The following is a 23,826-nucleotide window of genomic DNA, read 5'->3' as shown; positions in this document are numbered from 1 at the left end:
GATCATCAAGGACATGAACCACCCGAGCCATTGCCTGTTCACACCGCTACCATCCAGAAGCCGAGGTCAGTACAGGTGCATCAAAGCTGGGACCGAGAGACTGAAAAACAGCTTCTATCTCAAGGCCATCAGACTGCTAGACAGCGATCACTAACACAGAGAGGCTACTGCCTACATGGAGACCCAATCACTGGTCACTTTAATAAATGGATCACTAGTCACTTTATACAATGCCACTCTAAAAATGGCACTTTAAAAATGTTTACATATCTTACATTACTCATAACACATGTATATACTGTATTTTATACCATCTATTGCACCTTGCCTATGCCGCTCGGCCATTGCTCATCCATATACTTATATGTACATATTCTTATTCACCCCTTTAGATTTGTGTGTAGTAGGTTGTTTTTGTGGAATCGTTACTGTTACTGTTAGATATTACTGCACTGTCAGAAATAGAAGCAAAAGCATCTCGCTACACTCGCATTAACATCTGCTAACCATATGTATGTGACAAATAACATTTGATTTGATTTAAATGGAATACAGAAATATCTAATTTACATAAGTCTTCACAAACCTCAGTCAATACAAGTTAGAATCATCTTTGACAGCAATTACAGCATTCTTTCTCGCTACATCTCTAAGAGCTTTGCACACATTGATTTTACAATATATTTACACTACCGTTCAAAAGTTTGGGGTCATTTAGAAATGTCCTTGTTTTTGAAAGAAAAGCACATTTTTTGTCCATTAAAATAACATCAAATTGATCAGAAATACAGTGTAGACATTTTTAATGTTGTAAATGACTATTGTAGCTGGAAACAGCTGATTTTTAATGGAATATCTACATAGGCATATCTACATAGGTGTTCCAATGGCACGTTGTGTTAGCTAATCCAAGTCTATCATTTTAAAAGGCGAATTGATCATTAGAAAACCCTTTTGCAATTATGTTAGCACAGCTAAAAACGGTTGTGCTGATTGAAGAAGCAATACAACTGTCCTTCTTTAGACTAGTTGAGTATCTGGAGCATTAGCATTTTGTGGGTTCGATTACAGGCTCAAAATGGCCAGAAACAAATAACTTTCTCCTGAAACTTGTCAGTCTATTCTTGTTCTGAGAAATGAAGGCTATTCCATGCGAGAAATTGACAAGAAACTGAAGCTCTCGTACAACGCTGTGTACTACTCCCTTCACAGAACAGCGCAAACTGACTCTAACCAGAGTAGAAAGAGGAGTGGGAGGCCCCGGTGCTCAAATGAGCAAGAGGACAAGTACATTAGAGTGTCTAGTTTGAGAAACAGATGCCTCACAAGTCCTCAACTGGCAGATTCGTTAAGTAGTACCTGCAAAACACCAGTCTCAACGTCAACAGTTGAAGAGGCGACTCCGGGATGCTGGCCTTCTAGGCAGAGTTGCAAAGAAAAAGCCATATCTCAGATTGGCCAATAAAAAGAAAAGATTAAGATGGGCAAAATAACACAGACACTGGACAGAGGAACTCTGCTTAGAAAGGCAGCATCCCGGAGTCGCCTCTTCACTGTTGACGTTGAGACTGGTGTTTTGCGGGTACTATTTAACGAAGCTGCCAGTTGAGGACTTGTGAGGCGTCTGTTTCTCAAACTATTGTTCAAAAACAAGGACATTTCTAAGTGACCCCAAACTTTTGAACGGTTGTGTATATTTTTCATATATATATCATTCTTACGTAACTGTTGATCAATGTACATCAAAATATATGCACCTTGATAAAGGTGCAACTGAAAATAGGATCTGTCTTCCAACATTGTAATAAACTACAAATGCCCTAGAATAGAGTAGAATCGAATGGAATAAGTAGAAACCCTCCTCTCCATCCATCCCTCCATCCATACATTTACATTACTGTAATTCGTGTAAAAAAAATGATAGAACAGTTGCACAGAGACTGGTATTTAGCACATTTTATTAAAACTTTTAATAAACGTATCACAAATATTTAGGCTAGCATAAAACCAATTGTGTCATTATATTTCAAACCATACAACTATATAATGCTTTTGGGATATGAAAATTCTTTGTGTACCTTTTAGGTTAACAAAATATTAAAAAAGAAAAGAAACAAAAATCCTAAATAGACCATTATTTTTATTAGTAACCAATGTTTCAGATAGATTGTGCATACTGCTGTATCTATTTCACAGGGATATCAAAAGGCTTTGAATTGGCTTGCACCATATTCTCAAATGAAACTTTCTGAAATTTGACCTTTGAAGGGACATTTTCCCAGATGCACAAGCGTTGTGATCTATGATATGATCACAAAATCAATCTGAACGTCATTCATGGCAGCAATCACTCATGGGACCAATATGTGATTTGGCACAAATTTCCTCCTAAACATAATAATGAAAGGGATGAATGATGAGCAATACGTAAACAACATGATCTTGCACTTTTCATTTTGTGTGTATCCCTAGAAGGAATGGCTAGCATACTGCTGTTTCCTCCTCTTTTTGGCTCTAACATGAGATATTACGTTATACAAAAAAGAGTGAGAGAGACAGGGAAAGTTCCAGAAAAAGGAAAGCATCAGTAGTCCTCAGCTGGAAGAGAGAAACAGAAAAGGAAGGTGTTACCCATGGATGAACCAGCTGAACCAAGCCAATGAGGAAGAGGAGCATGCGATCCCTTCCAATCATAGGAAGATCAGAAAACTAAAACAGGAAGTGGTATCATGCAGGCATGCAGTGGCAGTCAGACGGACGATTGCTTACTTTCTATCGTTAGGATACAGGTGCTGGCAGCGGTGCCTCTGCTGTTGACAGCTTTGCACATGTACTCTCCCTCATCCTCAGGGAAGGTTTCTGGCAGGTAGAGGCAGAATGTCTCCCCTCTCTCTATGTACTGATAGTCCTCACAGTCCTGGAGCATCTCCCCCTCAAACCACCAGGTTACCTCCGGCTTGGGCTCCCCGGTGATCTTCACCGTGAACCGAACTGGCTCGGCATCCACCACCGATTGGTTCTTCAGGGGCTTCTTAAACCACGGAGCCCCCGACCTGGCGTGGTCCTCCTCATCCTCATAGGCTGCCGAGCCATTGATGATGCTTCCCTCTTCCTCCTCCTCATCTTCCCTTTTCTGCCAAAGACATGACACGTGATATCACATTTACAATTTTTGGAACCCCTCCCCCTCTCACATTACCACTTCGGGCTGAACTGAACTGTCATGCGTTTTTAGAATGTCATGCGTGTCAAGCATGCCCACAGTTTAACAACGAGAAACCCGATGATTGAACCCGATGAAAGAGGGATTTACTTTTTGGAGAGCGGCGTCAATCTCTTGCTGCTCGAACTGCATCCTCTGCAGCTTCTGTTCTTCCACCTTTTTCCTCTCCTCCTCCTCTCTGGCTTTGGCCATTTGTTCGAACCGTGCACGCATGTCCACCTTCTGTCTGAACGGAGCCTCCTCAGCCCCCTTCTCTGTGTCCTTTTTGCCGTCATCATCCTCCTGAAAAAACAGCCCTTACAGTAAGTGAGTTCAGAAGAACATGATACAGACCAACATGTTGGCGTTCCTAAGCGATTCTGAAGGATCGTGCTCAAATATATACCTCCTGGATCCGCTCTTCTTCCCTCTCTTTGATTTCCTCGTCTACGGCCTTTCTCTTTGCTCTCACGTCCTCAATCTTTTTCTGGATCTCCTCGTCTTTCAACTGCTTGATCTTCTCAAACTTGGACTTGAGGTTTTTGGCCTGGATGGAGCCGGTCCTCTTGAGTTTCTTCAGCTCCTCATACTCCTTACTCACTGTATCAGAGCACTCATTCACTTCATCCTTTGGAAAGAAGCACATTGAACTGATTAGTGATGAGGATACGATCACAATAGAAGCATACAGTAAGCTCCAAAAGTATTTTCTTTTGTATTGGCTCTGTAGTCCAGCACTTTGGATTTGAAATGGTACAATGACTATGAGGTTAGTGTAGTCTGTCTTTAATTTGAGGGTATTTTCATCCATATCGGTTGAACCATTTAGAAATTACAGCACCTTTTTACATTTTAGGGGATCAAAAGTCTTGGAACAAATTCACCAATATGTGTATTAAAGTAGTTAAAACTTTAGTATTTGGTCCCATATTCCTAGCGCACAATGATTACATTAAGCTTGTGACTCTACAAACTTGTTGGATTCATTTGCTGTTTGTTTAAGTTGTATTTCAGATTATTTTGTGCCCAATTGAAATTAATGGTCAATAATGTATTGTGTCATTTTGGAGTTTATTTTACTTTTATTGTTAATAAGAATAGAATATGTTTCTAAACACTTATACATTAATGTCAATTCTACCATGATTACGGAAAGTCACAAGCTTGTGGTAATCATTGCTGCTAGGAATATGGCACCAAATACTCAACTTTTGACTACTTTAATACACATATAAGTGAATTTGTCCAAATAGTTTTGGTCCCTAAAATAGGGGGACTACGTACAAAAAGTGCTGTACTTTCTAAACAGTTCACCCGGTATGGATGAGAATACCCTCAAATTAAACAGTCTGCACTTTAACCTGATTTTATCATTTCAAATCCAAAGTGCTGGAGTACAGAGCCAAAACAACAAAACAATTTCCACTGTCTCAATACTTTTGGAGCTCACTGTTGGTCTCATGGTTTAAACTGGGGCCGTATGTACCAAGCGTCTCAGAGTAGGAGGGCTGATCTAGGATCAGGTCCCACCTGTCCATGTAATCTTGGGATTGTGATCTAAAAGGCAAAACTGATCATAAATCAGCACTCCTACTCTGAGACGCTTGATAAATACGGTCCCTGGTTCTCCTCGTCTTGTCATCAATCTCTGCAGTTGGTAGTTCCATGCCAATATCCATGAGACTTCCCATGTGGGTTTTAGTTAACAGCATTGTGAGACTGATACCATGTTGATGACTGACCTCTCCCATCTCTTGTCTGAGCTGCTCAAACTCCAGTTTCTCCTGCTCCATTTTCTTTTTGCGCGCCTCCACCTTGCGCTTCCTATCGGCTTCCTCCTTCTGCTTCAGCAGCTCCTCAAAGTTCATCTCTAGTTTCCCAGGGTGCAATGCTTCCTGGGACTCGCTCTTGAACATCCCTTCCTCTTCCTCGTCTAGCACCTGGTGGAATACAAACACAGAGCATGGTGTCATTTGACATTTCACTATAAACCAATCAGAATCAAACAGCACAAATAATCTTTAATCACAAATCAATCATCATAGCAGCTTCCAATAGCAATTTAATCCACCGGTTTAACCCTCCCAGAATGAATCACAAACAGTGAAGCACCCAATGAAAAGCAAAGCTAAGCAACATAGACACATTGACCAGCAAAGCTAAGAGAACCAAATCACATTGATCTTCTCATCAGATACTGTAAAAAGCCCTAGAATGAGATGAAGATTTTTAATCTCGTTCTTGTAAGTCTTTCAACAGCATTGTAGAATCAGTCCAAGTAACCAGGACACACTATTACACACCGATGGGGAGCCACTTTTAAAGCAAGCCAGCAGTGTTAGTATGCCTACTGAATATCCCATTCATACAGACCATTCACATCCATGCATAACCTTTGACTTACAATAAGAACTTACAGTATTAGCAGTTCATGGGAAACACTGTGTTATTTCTTCTTAGTCAGTGTACAAATACAATTGTCATTTGAAAGTGAAAATATCTTACTTCTCCATCTTGATATGAAGTCTTAGATTTTTCCCGATCCAGGGGGCTCTTTAAGAAGATCATTTGAAAGTAGGAACAGCAATTGCAAGTGTAGTGTTTCAGTAATGTTACATCATCATGTAGGATTAATCCATGTCCTATTATAGACCAATTAGAGATTGAGTTCTTATATTAAATATAGGCTACCTCAACTGTTAATATTCGGGTTAGTTTTCAGTAGATTGGTCACACTTTAAACAAACTATAACTTCAATTGAACTATAAGAACTATGGAGTCATAATAAAGCCTTCGTAAGGCCTACACAAATCATTTGTTTGCAAATGTAATTTGTAGTTTGTTTAAAGTGTGAGCATTACATTGGATATGTGCTCAGATGACACAGCTCAAGCAGAGTTCATAATATCGCACAGCGTGAGAAACTGAAGGTATTCATCTGTGACATACACACGCAAAACAAGTTCCAAAAAGTAACTCACTGTGGCTCTAATCATGATGAAAAAACAGGAATAAATGATTCATCAAAATAATTTCAATCTTTTCACATGCTCCTTCTGAACGTAGCCCACTATAACCAACATGTTAGCGCAGGGCTTCATAAGCAACATGCTGGTGCTGCCTGCAGAGGTATGTTCATAGAGATCCTATGATTCACAAATGTATTGTTTTATACCATAGTTATACCATATTTGATCTGTTTCTAAAAATCACATTTCTTCCTAGTGTAATACCCTTGTTTGAACCAGGTATTGAGTTTATTTGTTATAATTAATTGGTATTATATTTAAAAGATGATTGAATTGCTCCTAAACTGTAATGTTGTTAATGCATTATGCTTTTTGAAGAAATATTTATTTAATGTATAAGTGAATAGTTCGTTTTACTTTGAAGTTTAAGTTTGACCAATAAGGTCGCTTGTTAAGTTGTGGCCAATGGGAGTTGACCTGGTTAACGGGAGGCCTGGGAAAAAGAGAGGGAAAAAGACGTTGATGAAAGGATGGACGTTTTACCTTAGGACAGTTGGTGAAGAAAAATTATAAAAGAAGACGACAGAACTAGAACAAAACCCATAGCTACTAAGACATGAAGGGAAATACATGTTTTATTTTATAAAAGAGTTGTTATAATTTTGTTAAAACTTAGTAAAGACTGAAGCTACCGTCTCGTCGTGTAGGTGTTTGCCAGCCTTGAGGTTAGCCTAGCATCGAGTGACACCGGGAGATAATGTCTTGGGAAGCTTAACGAGTTCGTGTTCCCATGGGATATCGGTTACGGCTAAGGAATACTGTCTGCATGGGTAGTTGTGCTTGCCTTGGACTTTGTGAGGAAACCTGCATGGAACTACCATACTTCGCTGAAGGAATATCTACCAAGCAGTGAGTAACCACAATGTGAGGTGCTTCAGGATATTTTTGGGTGTCTCCATTTTTTTTGAGCTCCAACGCGCGCCAACGGTTTATTTAAGCTAACTTGAAATAATTTGGACACAGTTGTGCACAACTCATTGGGGATTATTTTTTATTTCTTTTGATGTTGTGTCTGAAAATGTATTTGTGTTTGAAAAGGTTTTAATACACATATGGAACGTTATGTATATTGCCTTGGTGGAGTCATTGATTGTTTCAATTTAATTTAATGCATGGGATGGTTTATCCTGATTCAGTAACAGAAACCTATAATCATTTCATCTGAAGTTAATACCCTATTGTCATAAGCCTAGATAGTTTACAATAGGAATTCTTATTGGAGATGTCCTTCTCACCTAACATCCCATGCTGCTGAGATACTCTGCATAAGTTAATATTGTGAGAGTCATATTCGAGCCTGGTGAGAGGGTTACACTGGCAAGATGGCAGATTTTTTTATCATGTTGCTAAGATGCCAAATTCCTCTAGTGAATTGTAGGATCTCTATGGGTATGTTACCCAGTCCTACCATATTCTTGCGGGCCTCTGCGAAGAGCCTCTTCTCCTCCTCCAGCCTCCTCTTGGCCTCCTCCTCTGCTTTCTTCTCCTCCGCCTCTCTCCTCTGACGCTCCTTGTCCTCGAAGCTGATGCACAGCTTCCCTGGCTTGCTGCCCTCCAGGTTCAGCATGGCCAGCAACACCTCATCGTCATCATCCACTATCTGGAGAAGGGGACAACAACGAAAGAGCTCAAACTAGTGTCTGACATCTCTGGGTGGGATCAGTATGAAAAAGGAACTCTAAACACAATGACCAGGCTAGGGGCTTTGCCTGGTCCCACATCAGTTTGTGCTGTATAGCCATCTCCTATGACATGGCAATGACCATAGGAGATGGCAAGACAGCACAATCAGATCTGGGATCAGGTGAAGTGACCATTATATTACTCTCACTGACCATGCTTTTCCTGGCCTCGGCGAAAGCCCTCCTCTCCTCTTCCATTCGTCTCTTGTACTCCGCCTCTGCTGCCTTACGCTCATTCTCTACCCTCTGTTTCTCAAGCTCCTCGAAGCTCAGCCTTAGTTTACCAGGCTGGATCACCTCTCTCTCGCCCTGAGCTCCTTGTGAGTCCTCCTCATCGTCGCCCTGCAAGCACATCAACTTCCAAAATCACACAAGGCACAAGGCTGGGAAGAATAGCTCAGTTGATTAGAACACAGCGCTAACAACAACAGCGCAGGTTCAATCCGGGAAGAGCCTCAAAGCACCTTATCGAAGCTTAATTGTACGTAGTGCTAAATAAATGCTACCGTTAAGGATGCATTGACTGTTTAATACAGGGTTTTTTTCCGGGGGGTTTTCTTGTTCAGAAAAGGTGGATCGTTTTAGGCCTCATCCCATGTTTACAAGATTATGTTCACCTTTGTAACTACATTATACACACCAACATGCAAGCTCTTACAGATTGAGATTGCTTCTTTAAAAGTCTCATCAAGACCTAAAGACGGCACAAGTCAATTTAACACTTCAAAAGCACAAGAGAAAAGCTCTGCAGGATGTATGAAGGGGATATGCAGGGTTGGTACAGAATGGCCACGCTGATAATTTACCTTCAAGGTTTACAGTATCTAGCAAGTCGGAAATATCTGACCTATCACAGGGAAAGTACAGGACATTGAAACGTAATGTGCTAATAAGCTAATAAGGAATGAGCTAATAAGGTTTTATAAGATCAGTCACCATTTCCAGCTTGGCCACTTCGAAGGCTTTCTTCTCCTCTTGCAGACGTCGTTTAGCTTCCCTCTCAGCTTGCTTCCTCAGCCTTTCCTGCCTCTCCTTCTCCGCCTCCTCAAACGTCATCTTCAGTTTCCCAGGAATCACCTGTTCCTTCTCCGTGGGTTGCTCCTCATCCTCATCCTGCGTTGACAAAGACAGTCTACCTTAGAGACCACCATATCCACATGAAGTATCGACACAGACAGAACAGAACGGCTGTCATGAAAGATGAGATTTTCCTAGAAACACCTACAGTGCCTTGCAAAAGTATTCATCCCCCTTGGCGTTTTTTCTATTTTGTTGCATTACAACCTGCAATTTAAATTGATTTTTATTTGGATTTCATGTAATGGACATACACAAAATAGTCCAAATTGGTGAAGTTATATGAACAAAAATTACTTGTTTCAAAAATGAAAAAAAAAATTACAAACGGAAAAGTGGTGCGTGCATATGTATTCACCCCTTTGCTATGAAGCCCCTAAATAAGATCTGGCGCAACCAATTACCTTCAGAAGTCACATAATTCATTGAATAAAGTCCACCTGTGTGCAATCTAAGTGTCACATGATCTGTCACATGATCTCAGTATATATACATCTGTTCCGAAAGGCCCCAGAGTCTGGGGACTAAGCAAAGGGCACCACCAAGCAAGCGGCACCATGAAGACCAAGGAGCTCTCCAAACAGGTCAGGGACAAAGTTGTGGAGAAGTAAAGATCAGGCTTGGGTTATAAAAAAAATATCTGAAACTTTGAACATCCCACGGAGCACCATTAAATCCATTATTAAACAATTGAAAGAATATAGCACCGCAACAAACCTGCCAAGAGAGGGCCGCCAACCAAAACTCATGGACCAGGCAAGGAGGGCATTAATCAGAGAGGCAACAAAGAGACCAAAGATAACCCTGAAGGAGCTGCAAAGCTCCACAGCGGAGATTGGAGTATCTGTCCATAGGACCACTTTAAGCCGTACACTCCACAGAGCTGGGCTTTACGGAAGCGTGGTCAGAAAGAGCCATTGCTTAAAGAACAAAATAAGAAAACACGTTTGGTGTTCGCCAAAAGGCATGTGGGAGACTCCCCAAACATATGGAAGAAGGTACTCTGATCAGATGAAACTAAAATTGAGCTTTTTGGCCATCAAGGAAAACGCTATGTCTGGCGCAAACCCAACACCTCTCATCACCCTGAGAACATCATCCCCAGCAGCATCATGCTGTGGGGATGTTTTTCATCGGCAGGAACTGGGAAACTGGTCAGAATTGAAGGAATGATCGATGGCACTAAATACAGGGAAATTCTTGAGGGAAACCTGTTTCAGTCTTCCAGAGACTTGAGACTGGGAAGGAGGTTCACCTTCCAGCAGGACAATGACCCTAAGCATACTGCTAAAGCAACACTCGAGTGGTTTAAGGGGAAACATTTAAATGTCATGGAATGGCCTAGTCAAAGCCCAGACCTCAATCCAATTGAGAATCTGTGGTATGACTTAAAGATTGCTGTACACAAGCTGAACCCATCCAACTTGAAGGAGCTGGAGAAGAATGGGCAAAAATCCCAGTGGCTAGATGTGACAAGCTTATAGAGACATACCCCAAGAGACTTGCAGCTGTAATTGCTGCAAAAGGTGGCTCTACAAAGTATTGACTTTTGGGGGGTGAATAGTTACGCACGCTCAAGTTTTTAGTTTTTTTGTCTTATTTCTTGTTTGTTTCACAATAAAAAATATTTTGTATCTTCAAAGTGGTAGGTATGTTGTGTAAATCAAATGATACAAACCCCCCCCAAAAATCTATTTTAATTCCAGGTTGTAAGGCAATAAAATAGGAAAAATGCCAAGGGGGTGACTACTTTCGCAATCCACTGTAAGCTGTTCCTTTGTCCTACCAAAGCTACTTCTCTGTGGGCTGCTCCTCATCCTGCTTTGATATAAACAATCTACACTTAGACCCCCATATTACCACAAAGTATTGACACAGACAGAATAGATTTCATTAAAGCTTTTCCTTGAAACACTTAAGCTCTTTCTTTGTCCTGTGGGCTGACATAAACAATCTATACCTAGACCACCATATTCCCATGAAGTATTGTATTGAAGTATTGACACAGATTGACATGGATATAATGGCTTTCAAGAAATATTCAATTTTCCTTGATTTCCTCCTAAAACTGCTACGCTGCCAGTCCTGTCAAAGCCTATTGGAGAGGTCCTCCTCAGCTCACCTGTATAACCGAGCGCCGCTTGGCCTCGCGGAAGGACTGCTTGTTCTCGTTGTAGCGCTTCTTCTTCTCCTCCTCAGTCCTCCTCTTCAGCTCTTCCTCACGGTTCTTCTCCAGGTCCTCAAAGTTCATCTTGATCCTGCCTGGAGGTCGCGATGGCTTCGACGGCACCACGCAGACCAGGATGCTGTCATCTCCCTCCTGACATAAGTGGACAAAAGCCATTGTGAGAAAAGGAAATTACATTTAACATGAGGTAAGATATGATAAGACAGTACTTTATTGATTCCCAAAGGGGGTTTAGCACATAAAACATCAATAACACAAACCACTTCCTGGTCTGTGAACTTGACAAATGCTGAAGTGGTTGTGTATAACCAAGTAATGGGCTAAAGCTATGTTATACATTATAAAATTACTAGTTGATACCTGCCTATGTTATGTCAAAATAGAGAGAGAGAGAGAGAGAGGACTAACAGCCCATAAAAGAGAACATTCTTTCACTTAATGGCCACCATTTTCAATGGTCAGTCTGTGAATGTCAGCCCTAAAATAGGAGGGGAGGGCAATAGGGGCTAATTTAGTCAGTGGTGTGGGAAACAGTTGCCAGTCACATGTTGTCTACACCTGGCAGTGTATGTGGCTCATGCAGCAGCAGAACTTGTAAGCACGGTGGCCCAATTGTTTATAGCTCATTCGGTCAGTACTGGCTCAGGTTAAAGCTACCTCCCACCCTCAATAAAGACTTCCCCAAGTTTTTCCTCACTACTATACAGTAAAGGTACATGCAGTAGGTTGCAGTGAAAGGAGACAATGAAGATTGAAGTCTATATAGCTTTCACCATGTTCAAGAAACAAATAGATCACTGGAGTAGAACTAAGATCAACAACGTGAGTACAGTAAGCACTGAATACAAGCATTAGGCATAATGCTTCCTAGTACTTCCTAGTGTGTGTTGTCACTTATTGACATCTACCACCTTATCGTATCTAGGTCAACATCAATTTGGAGAACTGGCTTCGGTCCAGTTTGGCATGGGTATAGCTACAGCTAGCGTCAATGCATAAAGCGTCATTGCAACTAGCGCTGAATGCCTTCGAAGCAGCAATTTTGTTTGTGATCCATTCTAAGGATACTAAAGCCACTACGTGATGACTAGTGAGGAAAACCTTGTTCAACTTGACAGATACACCCAAAATTCATAGCATATGACCTGAATATGTGTTCTCAGAGCTGCTGTGGCTTGCAGCTCCACTGGACTCCACTGCAGGATTTCCCTCCAACCTGCACCAACTGTTAGCCTTTCAAATGGCACTTAAAATAACTCATCTGGGTGGCAGCTGAGGATTACCTGACTGATTACACATAGATGGAGGCCAGTCCCTCAATAGAGGCAGCGTCTGAGCAATCCAGCCCTACTGTCCCACTTCCCTTATAGGCTACACTACAGTATACCTGGAAGGAATCCCACAAGTTTACCTCTGCAGCTTTCTTGGCCAGCTCCTTCTGCATCTTCGCTTTCTCCATGATGTCCTGGGTGGCGCGCTTCTTCCTCTCCTCCTCCATCCTCTTCCTCTCCTCCTCCTGTCTCTGCTTCTCCATCTCAGCAAACTTCCCCTTCACGCTACCTGTAGAGTGTAGAACCCACATGTAGATGACGATGAAGATGAGACCACAGCACAAACAACAGGGTCATGTTCATTAGGCATGCAACGTTTTAAAACGTTTTGCAACTGGAATTGAAAATGAGCGTTCCTTGTTGGATGAGTCCAGGTAGTCCCTCCCTGTTTCAGTCCGTATCCTTCAGTTTGTTGCCAAATGAATTTGCCCCATGAGGTGAGATGAGAATTAGAACAGAGCCCTCTTCCTCAGCCCTCTCCCAGCCCACCTGCCCTCCTCTACACCCTCAACAATACCCCCATTTCCTACCTGTGATCTTGGGGACGTAGGATTTCTCTACCTTGGCTGGCTTCACCTCCTCCTCCTCATCACTGGAGGCGAGTAGTTCTTTTATCTGTGGTGGATCAGAGGGAGAGCTTTGCTGAGAGGTTACCGGTTTATCTGGGATCATCTGCTTTGCACACTCAGGAGCCATGCTGGTCCCAGCAAGTTCTCAAGCCCCTAATCCTGTGTAATTGCACATGCATGTGACCTGCAGGTAGGCCTCTGATTGGATCATGTGGTTGTGACATGGGGGAGATCAGCATGTAGGCATCCCGTCTCAGAGAGTTGACTACGATAGTACAGGGCGTTTTCTTCCCCCCTCCTGAGTATCAATGTGTTAATCCCTCGTATCGGACACTGTTTGTTTTACAACGCTGCATCCTGTGATACAGCTTGTGATAAAGGACAACATGCATAAAATGCACAATTGATTTAGTACGTTATCAGTAAATATCAGTAAAAATGTTTTTATAATAATCACCCTAGATGGATAAAAGCACAACCCAAACACAACTATAAGGTATTTCAATTAAATAAAAAAGGTGTGATTTTTCTGCACAAAGTGATATGATGACGTTCTCCAGTACACCCACACTGTGGTTGTTGAGGCTAGTGCTCCATACCATGCAGGTCACAGTTAGTTGGGGTTATCTCTGTCTTGTTTTGACCCCCGACCTGTTGCTTCCTGCGGTTGTATTCCCTCTCCTTGACATACTGCTCCTTCCTCTTTTGGTGCTCCTCCTGGCTCCTCCTACTGTTGCGCTCCTCCCTGGCCTTCTGCATGGCCTCAAACTTGTTCTTCACGTCAGCCTTACCAATCTGGGGCACGTAGCTCCTGGCCACCGGCTTTTTGAAGCGCAGGAGTCTCTGGAGAAAGATGAAGATACAAGTGTCAATGTAACATTTTGTAAAGGATTGGGAGTGTGCTAAGGGAAAGATTCATAGGAGTGAAATCCATAGGGCTGAGAGTCTAAGAACTCAAACCCATGTTGAATAGTGCTATTCAGTTGAACGTTGCAGAAACTTTATGAGAGATCTACAGGCACACTCCCTAATGTAACATCAGTAATTGTCTCAACAACCTACTATATTTAATATTGAACATGCCCAGAAGTAAACCTTATTATTAAGTAAGCTAATACATCAACTCCAACAGGGTAAACTCACAGATATGGCCGTGCTATGGCCATGCCTCACCTCTTGTTTCAGTGCCACTTCAGATATGTTCTGTAACTGGTCTTTCTCTTCTTCCTCTTTTTCATTGTCCATGTCATGAGCCACACCATTTTGTGTCACATCATTCTTGTCCTTCCACGATCTTGACCTTTGCATTGGCTCGTCCTTTGCCGTATCATTTTCTCTGTGCTCCACCTCACTCATGTTGTGTGCCTCATCTTCCTCATCCTCCTCAGGCTCTGTGTGAACCTCGTCCTCTTCGGTGTGAACCTCTTCCTCATTCTCGCTAAGTGCCTCATCATGCTTGTCATGTGGGGCATCGTCCTCTTTGTGTGCCCCAAGCCCGTGCCACTCGGTCGCGACGTCGCCATGCGCTTTATCATTCATATCGGGTGCCACGTCACTCATGTCGCGTGCCACATCGTTCATGCCGCGTGCCACATCAGTCGTGTCGTATGCGACATCAGCAACATTCTGTGCCACCTCAGTCATGTTTGCGCCACTCTGACAAATTGACAAGGTCCTCTTCAAATGTTACCTGTCAAAAAAAGAAAGGTAACATTACGGTATCGTACAATAACAACCTATTAATCTTCACATAATCATTTTATGATTTTTTTTTTAATGCATATCGCTTTAACAATTTTATTAAGTTCCTCTGCCCCATATTCAAACTTTCTCCATCAAAAAATGCTAACTAAATGTAGTCTCATTCTTCTCAACCATCATCAAAGATGTAATGGTATGACGGGTCTACCAATGATGGACTTCAGATTGAGCCAATTGAACAAACTATATTGAATAGACAACAGTTTCACAGGTAAACATTACAAATGGCCCTTTCTGAAATGTGGTGTGGTAAATGACTAGCCTATATGGACTTCAAGAATGTGTGTAACTTTGAATATCTGTGATTGTTTTACTACCCTACATATTACACTGTGAAGCACTTTGTGGCAACTACTGTAAAAGGGCTCTATAGAATACATTAGATTGATTAATTAATACCCTGCCTACACAATATCACATTATAAATAAGCACAATTACTGAGCATCTGAAGTCTTGCGAGTGTCTGTTTGGGGAGGCAGGCACCTCATGGCTGCTGCAGTTTAGGGGAGGAAAGGGTTGCTCCCCCTCCCCAGTATACTGAGCCACAGCACAATGTGCAGGGTCAGAACGCTAAGTATAGCCCACTTGTGTGTCCAGGCCATGTGATCATGGCTATTTCTGATGAGTGATATGCGGTGGGACAGAGCTAGGGTCGGCAGCCGCATGTCGCCCAACAGACCCTTGACAAAACGGCCAGACTTAGTCCCAGACAATCGGATGAGCAAGAGATGTTTGGGCCATAGAGTCATCAGGCACTGAAAAGGTTACTGTTGATCCGTGTGTTAGAAGTCTTAGCTTGGCATCCGGCATGGCTATACGTTTTGAATCTGTTCTCATCAATTCTCTTGGTAATAATACCGAAGTAAAAAGTCAAGGGTTTGCGGTGAACAAAGTGCAGTGCAAAGTACTGCTAAACATGTATATGACCAATACAATTTGATATGATTTGAATAAAAAGAGAGAGGCCAACAAATACAGTGTCATTGATTTGACTGATTGATGGATTGAACGCTTGAAAGGTAGGCCTAAATGCACCCAATGTTGGCCAAATGTTGATTATATGGGCCTACCTAACAGAGTACAACACGTACAACTTTTTGTCAAAAGGATCACCTGTTGCAAATTTGACTTTGAGTTCAAGCTCAGATCGATTTCCCATTACACACCTGATAGACAGCTGTGTTGGCACTTATCACATCAACGACTTTGAGTACGACAACTACTATGACGTTGATGGTATGGATTGCCAGTCTGAGAGTAACAGGTAATTAACTGGATTCTAACAATATATGAACAACCCAAGGCTTCATTCTAAAAATCTTATCTCATCCAATTCACCATTAGACTGGGATCAGTACATCTGTTACAGCTGTGGATTTGGTCATCATAATACACTGCCATCTTCAATCCAGCTGTGATAACCAGGCATGATAATAAAGGTGATAATTCATGTAAATGTTTTTTGTTTTTTTAAACGATACCCTTTTTATCGCAAAATTGTTTCTTTGTATATCACAAATGGACACTAATCCAAATGATACAATATTGGGATGCAGTAAGCAAACACAAAGCCCAAGTCACCATCTCTGTACAAAGAAGTTGCAGGCCTTTGCTGAAATACAAAAACCATTAGAAAAATATAATTCCAGGCATATTTATATTATTGCTGAAGCACTTCAATATGGTATATAAATTTAAGTAGCCTATTGTATCAATCATGACCTCATATTTAATCATTTAGAGTATTACATTTTGGCAAGAAGAATCAAAAGTTATTACCCTAAACATGATCTAGTCTATTGAATTACAGTTTCACCCATGAATACTTTTCTTGACCCCACATTTCATGCAAGGATTTGCCTAGAATAACTTGAACTGCCATATCATAGTTAACCAACACATTTAGGCCTGGCAAGTGAAGTCCTATTTTGGTCTAACAGTATATACGCAGCTGCCACTAAATACCATTGACAATGAGCTAGAAGAATCTGTGTGTTCAAATAGAAATAATCTGTGTTTTAAAAGAACATATCTGGATTTCTTTGATGTTTGGTCATGTTAGACTGACATTAAAAAAGAACAGTACCAAACTAACAGAATATTTTAATTTACAGCTAAACAAAACATGTTTTTTGTGTATGTTTTTATACCCAACAGCTGAATGACAAAGCAAAGTCAACTATAGGCCTAACTGAAACATTATTACTTTCAATATTTCACCTTTTTTTATTACTAAATTATAGTTTACTTAACATTATTTTTTTCATTTATATTACAAATCTCAATTTAAAGATCAACAATTGAGGGGCAAATTTGAAACTCTCCCCAACAGGTGAATTTTAACATCCACATATCACACATTATCTTCAACTAAAGTCTTGCAGGAAAAAACGTTTACCTGTTTCAGTGTAATATCCTCCTTATCATAGGAATTTTCTGTACAAATAGTGGATCAAAACAAAAGTAATGGCAAGATGAGAAATCCCAACTTGTCAAAGGACGGTGATGTGTGCGCCTTGTTCACTGTGAGACGACTCAAAGTCGAATGGGTGAGGTTACATATCCGTAACCAGCTTCCATAAAAGTACTACTTTTGCCGTCCAACGCATTCCGCGCGCGCCAGCGACAGGTTCAGCTGTCGCCTCAAATACGCATGGTGCTTTCTGTTCGCTCGACGCAGATACAGCTGCGGTTCTCTCAGCCAGTCTCCCTGATTGTGTTTGTATTTGTCAAATGGTATATTCCCTGCCATTATAACAACATTGCGTGAGTTAAGGAAGGCTACATTTAATAAACTATTTACCATTTGTTGGCATGTTATCTTTCAGCAATTAGGCTACTACTAGTCCTATGATTGACCTTTTTCCACCAGAACATACAGATTGTCTTTTTTTTTTTTTTTTTTACTGACAGTGTGGTAGGCTCGCCATTTGAACATGTCCAGTGGAGGCTGCTGAGGGGAGGACGGCTCATAATAATGTCTAGAATGGAGCGAATGGAATGGCATCAACTGATGAGTTTGTTGTATTTGATACCATTCCACATATTCCACTCCAGCCATTACCACGAGCCCATCCTCCCCAATTAAGGTGCCACCAATCTCCTGTGGTTTAGACATAAACATGTATGAAACTTGCACAATACTGAACTCATCATTAGGCCTATGTCAAATGTAAAAATGGTGTTTACATGAGAGACCGGCTCAAACTCATGATAGTGTATGCCTACTTCTCAGGGCGCATTCCAAGTTCCAGTGTTCATCCCTAACTTTTATATGGAATACATTCATAATCAGCTCAGGACACAGCCAAAGGTGACAGGTACCCTGGTGGTTAGAGTGTTGGGCCAGTAATCAAAAGGTTGCTGGTTCAAATACCTGAGCTGACACAGTAAAAGAGCTTGAGCAAGTCACTTATCCCTAATTTACTCCAGGGTTGCCATACTACTATGTCTGACCCTGGAAAACAACACATTTCACTGCACCTATCTGCTTGTTGGTGTTGAGAGGCAGGGTGGCTTATCTGTTATGAGTGAAAGCAGGTTGCCTTTGTCTTCCCACTGCAGCCCAGCCATAACCCAAATATCACTGTCACTGTGCTATGCAATGACGACTAGCTGCCTAGGCTACATATCAGTGTCTCAAGGGCCATACAATAACAGGTTTACAGTCTTACTTTGTCATATAATAACCCACATATTCCATATACAGTATCAGTCATTTAGGGTCAAGCATTTGTCCAAAGGCTATACCATTCTGTATGATATTACTAACCCTACTACTCCTCATAGTAGGCTGATGCCTCTTAAGTATGATGAGAAAGTAGTGTTCACCAAGGGCAAAATTGTGGTGTAGATATTGGGAGGGACAAACAGTAGCCGGGGGGTCCTCCCCTGGAATTGTTTTTGAGATTTCCTGCAATTTCCTGCCATCGTATAGTTTGGCATGACTTATTAGGCTTCTATTGAGGGGTTTTGAGTGGGATATGGAGGGGTATTTTGAAAACACAGTATAAGTGGAAAAAACACTTCAAAAACCCCACCTCAAATCTCAACAGACTGTTTAAAAAGTGCTCGCTATTTCCTCATAGAGGATGATGTCAGATCAGTCAATGTCAAATCAATTCAAATCACATTTTATTGTGACATGCTTCGTAAACAACAGGTGTGGACTAACAGTGAAATGCTTACTTAGAGAAATAATAGAAAAGTAAAACACGTAATAATAGATACACAATGAGTAACGATAACTTGGTTATATACAAGGGGTACTAGTACCGAGTCAATGTGCAGGGGTACAAGGTAATTGAGGTAGATATGTACATATAACTAGGAATAAAGTAACAGATAGTAAACAGTAGCAGCAGTGTATGTGATGAGGAGGATGAGCTGGCCAATTAGCGGTCTACTCGCATGAATATCTTTTACAACCGGTATACCATTCTGTTGTTGGGGTAAGCCCGCACCATTCCAACACACAAAAAGCTGCTTTATAACATACTTAACTACAATTTTTGGAAAGGAAAACTATTTCACCCACATTGGAATTAATTATAGGTCATCTTTCATAGAAATCTGGGAACACTGGACAGTTACTTTAAAGGTCGACTTGGGTCAAAAACACAAAAATAACTGCTTTAAACTGTATAACTGATCAATCCACCATCATACCAGGTCATTTAATGCTTACATTTATTTTTTGATGAATAACATATTTGGCTACAGAAGTGCCATTTCTTACCGATCTCTACAGCTTCCGTCCAAAAACAAATCCTGTGAAATGACGTCAACACGTACTGGAGGAGTTACTGGCTGGCTAAAGTGGCTAACGAACTAGCTTCGTTCGTCACGGTGCGCATGACCAGAACGACACATCGATGAACGACCAAAGGCATACCTCATTTCTGTTTGAAAATTGAGAGAGAAGAGTAAAAAAAAATGTCTTTAAAGCAAATTTCCTGCAATTCTAAACATTTTGCCATTGCTTATGATGCGTTCATACACTATCTTTTGAGGGATTTTAAAGAAACTAACGGGGGGGGGGTGATCAACCTATTCTGAATATTGTAGCAATTTTAACCTATGGTACTCACCATGCTGAAGGATGTAGTAGAAACCCTGATTCAGACACATTTGTCAGCTCTTATCAGTCTCACTAATGGCAGTCTTACAGCTGCTGACTCACTGGCCAGTCTGGCCTCTTCTTCACACAGGGCATGGCATTGGAAATCATTAGTAGCATGTTTGTGAGCAGTACACTGGCCAATCACCGGAATGTATCATGTATCATGGCGCCGGAGAAGATGGCTGACGTTTTACGTGCTCCTAACCAATTGTGCTTTTTGTTCGTTTTTTTGTGTTGTTTGTACCTTTATTTTTTAACCCATTCTGTACATGATGTTGCTGCTACCATCTCCTATGACCGAAAATAACTTCTGGACATCAGAACAGCGATTACTCACCACGAACTGGCAGAAGCTTTTTTTTCATTTAATAAGTCCGCGAGCCCGATGTGAAGGACATTCTGCTTAACCGGGAACAGGCCCAAATCCCCGTCATTTGCGTGAAGAGAAGACAGAGAAAAAGAGGACGGAGGTCGGGCTACCTTGTGAGAATTCATAGGCGATCGAATAAACCCCCACTACAGTGGCTTGCGAAAGTATTCACGCACCTTGGCATTTTTCCTATTTTGTTGCCTTACAACCTGGAATTAAAATAGATTTTGGGGGGTTTGTATCATTTGATTTACACAACATGCCTACCACTTTGAAGATACAAAATATTTGTTGGGGTGAAACAAACAAGAAATAACACAAAAACACACAAAACTTGAGCATGCATAACTATTTATACAGACACCTTTTGCAGCAATTACAGCTGCAAGTCTCTTGGGGTATGTCTCTATAAGCTTGGCACATCTAGCCACTGGGATGTTTGCCCACTCTTCAAGGCAAAACTGCTCCAGCTCCTTCAAGTCGGATGGGTTCAGCTGGTATACAGCAATCTTTAAGTCATACCACAGATTCTCAATTGGATTGAGGTCTGGGCTTTGACTAGGCCATTCCAAGACATTTAAATGTTTCCCCTTAAATCACTCGAGTGTTGCTGTGGCAGTATGCTTAGGGTCATTGTCCTGCTGGAAGGTGAACCTCTGTCCCAGTCTCAAATCTCTGGAAGACTGAAACAGGTTTCCCTCAAGAATTTCCCTATCTTTAGCGCAATCCATCATTCTTTCAATTCTGACCAGTTTCCCAGTCCCTGCCGATGATGGTGTTCTCAGGGTGATGAGAGGTGTTGGGTTTGCACCAGACATAGCGTTTTCCTTAATGGCCAAAAAGCTCAATTTGAGTACTTTCTTCCATATGTTTGGGGAGTCTCCCACATGCCTTTTGGCGAACACCAAACGTGTTTGCTTATTTCTATCTTTAAGCAATGGCTTTTTCTGGCCACTCTTCTGTAAAGCCCAGCTCTGTGGAGTGTATGGCTTAAAGTGGTCCTATGGACAGATACTCCAATCTCCGCTGTGGAGCTTTGCAGCTCCTTCAGGGTTATCTTTGGTCTCTTTGTTGCCTCTCTGATTAATGCCCTCCTTGCCTGGTCCGTGAGTTTTGGTGGGCGGCCCTCTCTTGGCAGGTTTGTTGTGATGCCATATTCTTTCAATTTCTTTAGAATGGATTTAATGGTGCTCCGTGGGATGTTCAAAGTTTCAGATATTTTTTTATAACCCAACCCTGATCTGTACTTCTCCACAACTTTGTCCCTGACCTGTTAGGAGAGCTCTTTGGCCTTCATGGTCCTGCTGGCTTGGTGGTGCCCTTTGCTTAGTGGTGTTGCAGACTCTGGGGCCTTTCAGAACAGGTGTGTATAATTACTGAGATCATGTGACAGATTACACACATGTGGACTTTATTTAACTAATTATGTGACTTCTGAAGGTAATTGGTTGCACCAGATCTTATTTAGGGGCTTCAAAGGGAGTGAATACATACGCACGCACCACTTTTCTGTTTTTAATTTTTTTGATTTTTTAAAATCAAGATGTTTTTTTAATTTCACTTCACCAATTTGGACTATTTTGTTTATGTCCATCATATGAAATCCAAATGAAAGCCATTTAAATTACAGGTTGTAATACAGCAAAATAAATAAATTCCAAGGGGGATGAATACTTTTGCAAGGCACTGTACCTTCCATTCTACTAGCTAACATGCAATCATTGGAAAATAAATCAACAACCTACGAGGAAGATTAAACTACCAATAGGACACTACAAACTGTAATATCTTATGCTTCACGGAGTTGTGGCTGAACGACGACATTATCAACATACAATTGGTTATACGCTGTATCGGCAGGATAGAACAGCAGCGTCTGGTAAGACAAGGTGGGGCGGACTATGTATATTTGTAAACAACAGCTGGTGCACGATATCTAAGTCTCAAGGTTTTGCTCGCCTGAGGTAGAGTATCTCATGATCATCTGTAGACCACACTATCTACCTAGAGAGCTTTCATCTGTATTTTTCATAGCATTCTACATACCACCACAGACCGATGCTGGCAGTAAGACCGCACTCAACGAGCTGTATTCTGCAATAAGCAAACAGGAAAACACTCATCCAGAAGCGGCGCTCCTAGTGGCCGGGCACTTTAATGCAGGGAAACTTAAATCCGTTTTACCAAATTTCTATCAGCATGTTAAATGTGCAACCAGAGGGAAAAAACCTCTAGACCACTTTTACTCCACACACAGAGACGCATACAAACCTCTCCCTCGCCCTCCATTTGGCAAATCTGACCATAATTCTATCCCCCTGATTCCTGCTTACAAGCAAAAATTAAAGCAGGAAGCACCAGTGACTCAGTCAATAAAAAAGTGGTCAGATGAAGCAGATGCTAAGCTACAGGACTGTTTTGCTAGCACAGACTGGAATATGTTCCGGGATTCTTCCGATGGCATTGAGGAGTACACCACATCAGTCATCGGCTTCATCAATAAGTTGCTTCAATGACATCGTCCCTACAGTGACTGTACATACATACCCTAACCAGAAGCCATGGATTACAGGCAACATACGCACTGAGCTAAAGGCAAGAGCTGCCACTTTCAAGGAGAGGAACTCTAACCCGGAAGCTTATAAGAAATCCTGCTATGCACTCCAACGAACCATCAAACAAGCAAAGCGTCAATACAGAACTAAGATCGAATCATACTACACCGGCTCCGACGCTAGTTGGATGTGGCAGGAAGCACAGCCAAGAGCTGCCCAGTGACACAAGCCTACCAGACGAGCTAAACTACTTCTATGCTCGCTTCGAGGAAAATAACACTGAAACATGCATGAGAGCACCAGCTGTTCTGACGACTGTGTCATCCCGCTCTCTGCAGCTAATGTGAGTAAGACCTTTAAACAGGTCAACATTCACAAGGCCGCAGGGCCAAATGGATTACCAGGACGTGTACTGCGAGCATGCGCTGACCAACTGGCAAGTGTCTTTACTGACATTTTCAACCTCTCCCTGTCCGAGTCTGTGATACCCACAGGTTTTAAGCAGACCACCATAGTCCCTGTGCCCAAGAACACTAAGGTAACCTGCCTAAATGACTACCGACCCGTAGCACTCACGTCTGTAGCCATGAAGTGCTTTGAAAGGCTGGTCATGGCTCACATCAACACCATCATCCCAGAAACCCTAGATCCATTCCAATTTGCATACCGCCCTAACAGGTCCACAGATGATGCAATCTCTATTGCACTCCACACTGCCCTTTCCCACCTGGACAAAAGGAACACATACGTGAGAATGCTATTCATTGACTACAGCTCAGCGTTCAACACCATAGTGCCCTCAAAGCTCATCAATAAGCTAAGGACGCAGGGACTAAACACCTCAGTCTGCAACTGGATCCTGGACTTCCTGAAGGGCCGCCCCCAGATGGTAAGGGTAGGTAACTGGAGCCTTATATCTCCATCACTAACTATAAGCA

General features: G+C 41.8%; 1 protein-coding gene across 2 annotated transcripts; it reads right to left on the bottom strand.

Annotated features, from left to right (window-relative positions):
* Positions 1–1,941: 1,941 nt before the first annotated feature.
* Positions 1,942–17,410, bottom strand: nexn (nexilin (F actin binding protein)). 2 transcript variants are annotated; one of them, XM_014215870.3, is made up of 15 exons: positions 17,240–17,410; positions 14,253–14,769; positions 13,731–13,922; positions 13,041–13,125; positions 12,591–12,739; positions 11,114–11,311; positions 8,851–9,027; positions 8,068–8,256; positions 7,641–7,832; positions 5,708–5,755; positions 4,945–5,142; positions 3,609–3,830; positions 3,314–3,505; positions 2,770–3,133; positions 1,942–2,598 (listed from the first exon to the last, which is right to left on the bottom strand). In XM_014215870.3, exons 2-15 carry the CDS (start codon positions 14,721–14,723, stop codon positions 2,585–2,587), a joined length of 2,691 nt encoding a protein of 896 aa, XP_014071345.2. In that variant the 5' UTR covers positions 14,724–14,769; positions 17,240–17,410; the 3' UTR covers positions 1,942–2,584. The 2 variants fall into 2 exon arrangements, with proteins under 2 accessions (XP_014071345.2, XP_045543288.2); XM_045687332.2 differs by lacking the exons at positions 1,942–2,598; positions 5,708–5,755 and having other exon boundaries at positions 2,735–3,133.
* Between the last annotated feature and the right edge of the window lie 6,416 nt (positions 17,411–23,826).

Source organism: Salmo salar, chromosome 10 (genome assembly GCF_965601325.2).
Source record: "Salmo salar chromosome 10, fSalSal1, whole genome shotgun sequence".
NCBI lineage: Eukaryota > Metazoa > Chordata > Actinopteri > Salmoniformes > Salmonidae > Salmo > Salmo salar.
The sequence above is the reverse complement of the archived record's forward strand: the minus strand, read 5'-3'. Positions and strand labels throughout refer to the sequence as shown.